Raw genomic sequence first — 2,552 nt, 5'->3', positions numbered from 1 at the left:
AAAATACATAGCCAAATGGTGGGGACGGAGCTGGCTGGCACATTTATGCTGCTCCTGTTGATGTTGGTGGGGCGGCAGCACAATCCCACGTGTCCTCACGGCGTCCCTGTGACAGTGGGGACATGGAGCTGCACGCACGGAGGAGGGGTTTCAGTGCTCCGCTGGCCCCGGTGCAGCTCCTGGCTCATAGGAGGGCAATACAACAGGCTGTACACGCTCGGGCCCCGGGCCAGCAAAGCATTTAAGCACCTGCTTACCCCTAAGCTTTTGAGTAATTCCTCTGGCGTGAGCTAAGCACAGGCGTCGTGGCAGCCTCCCGCTTCCCACGGCCTTCCCTTGCGAGGACGCGTGCACTGCGGCCCGGCTGAACGCAAGGCTGCCGGCGTCGCCTCCGGTGTGGGATGGCTCACCACCCACCTCTTCTTGCTCCCTCCTATTCACAGACCTAGTGTTCACTGTCTAACTCTGCAGACCCCAGTCCTGCTGGCACCTTCGTGGGCGAGCCCCCGGGGAGCCCCACCAGCGTCCGAGAGGCTCCCAGCACTGGGTTCAACTGCAGAACAATTTTAGAGTATTCCAGGAAAAAAACCCCACTTCGCTGGTGTGCTGTCCCCAAGCACCAGCATGAGCCAACATACGGACAAAGTGTAGTGACCACATGCCCACAGCAAGGCAGCCCTCTCTCTTTTAGGTAACGTAAACAATCTTCCTGGTATGGATAAGTTGCAGCCCTGGAAACTGGCTCAGCAGATGTTCAGCTCCATGCGCTACCAGTACCTGCACAGAAGCACCAGTCCTTATCACTGGTCCCTGTCTGCCTCATCATAAAACATGCCTAGATGTGCTTTTGCAACTTCTGGGAAGAAATAGGATTCCTTTTGGCTCCCCAGGATATGAATCTGAATTTTTATTTGTGTTAGTTTCATACTTTCCATACACGTAGTCAACTCCCTCCCACTGAAATGCACCTCTTTAATCTGATTCAGCCGGCGTATGAAACGTGCCCGTTGTGTGCCTGGTGCTGCGTGGGTTCACCGAGTTACGCTCTGCGTGCCAGTAATCCCCAGGGGAGCCACGGCGTGATGAGCTCCTACCTGCCTGCTCGGTGCACACACAGACACAGGCGCTTGATCGCTCCCCGCTCCGGGGCGAGACAGGTTTCCCTCCTGTTCATCAGCTGGCAATGCAGACTTTCTGCACGCTCTTTGCCTGTCCAGCTCCTCCGCAAACACGCACACACGTGTGTGCTCGCACCTATGTAGCCGTGGCAGCACGCATGCTCAGCCGTGTGCGCGCAGCTCAGTCTCCGTGCAGAGCCGGCGCCTGCATGTTGGCAGTTCGCTACCCCCCTTGAATCCCCCTCTTCTCCGGGCTATATGTGGCATTTCGAAGCTCTGACAATCTGCTCCAAATGTTTTCCATATTTGTTCAGCCTCCTTGATTCAAATACCAGGAACAACTCAGCCAGCACAAAGCAAAGCTTTGGGGGGCAAAAAAACTCACACCCCCATCAGCGCGCGCACACACACACGCACGTGAAAACCTAAAGTTCATCGGCATGGGAAAGGAGGAGGAGAAGAAACCCCAGCACAGCACGTCCCTGAATAACCAGAGCCAGACAGGGAAGGCACCCGAAGGGGAGAGAAGCACCGGCTCGAGCAAGACGCAGGACTCCGCGATGAAGCAGAAGCAGCAGAAGAAAACCAAGGGGGATCCCAAAACTGGCCAGCCTTGTTGTGGCTGCCGTTTCCCACTGCTGTTTGCTTTGTTGCAGCTGGCATTAGGCATCTCTGTAACAGTGCTGGGCTTCCTTATGGCAGGCATCAGTTCTTCTCTGCTAGTCAGAGACACTCCATATTGGGCTGGGATAATTGTAAGCATAAAGTCTGTTTCTCCATAAAGTGCCTTTGCCAACATTAATGCAAGCTGCATGACGCTCCACTTTAGACTAACCAACTGCATGCACAACACCATTTGAGTTATGCTAACTATAAATATTCCTGGGATTAAATGTCTGGGTACACTTTCCCAAGGAAACTGCTCCTGCAGAATAACACGATCTTTCATATTCTTCCCTGAAATACCCAACAGACCTTAAATAAAATACAGGGTTGCTGTTCACTAGATATATGTATTAGCTTGTGCTTTGCAGTGAACTCCTGCCTGGTGACGCTGGAAAAAAATGTTGATTACTTACGCTGCCTTCCCTCTTTCCCCACCAAACCATAACAATCAGGTTTTAGAAGTGAGAGCATAACTCTCAACTTTTAGCCGGGTGCGTTGGTAATAGCGAGAGGAGAGAAATGGCTGTCTTTTGAGCTTCCTCGCTGTGCTGTGTTGAAGAACCGCCGCGATTTAACCCCTTTCCTGCCCGCTCCTCCCCGACTTCTCTCCCAGCAGCAGAAGAGGCTGCACGTGGCCGTGGGGAGGGGGACGGCACTGGTGGATGGGTAACGTGGCAGGGAAAGGGAACTGGTGGATGGGTAACGTGGCAGGGAAAGGGAGCCCGTCCCAGGGCCCGCCGGCGGCTCCCCCCCAGGCCCGCGCCGGTT

At 54.3% G+C, this 2,552-nt stretch overlaps 1 protein-coding gene across 1 annotated transcript in view; it reads left to right on the top strand.

The window, feature by feature from the left end:
• Positions 1–1,411: 1,411 nt before the first annotated feature.
• The window catches only part of SSPN (sarcospan), a 19,697-nt gene continuing 18,556 nt past the window's right edge, over positions 1,412–2,552 (top strand). Inside the window, 1 exon segment of the mRNA XM_009586604.1 lies at positions 1,412–1,873. Coding sequence (XP_009584899.1) covers positions 1,412–1,873 — 462 coding nt within the window.

The sequence above is a fragment of the Fulmarus glacialis genome, unplaced genomic scaffold, assembly GCF_000690835.1.
Source record: "Fulmarus glacialis isolate BGI_N327 unplaced genomic scaffold, ASM69083v1 scaffold17671, whole genome shotgun sequence".
Classification (NCBI taxonomy): Eukaryota; Metazoa; Chordata; class Aves; order Procellariiformes; family Procellariidae; genus Fulmarus; species Fulmarus glacialis.
This window is presented reverse-complemented; position numbering and strand designations above follow the sequence as displayed.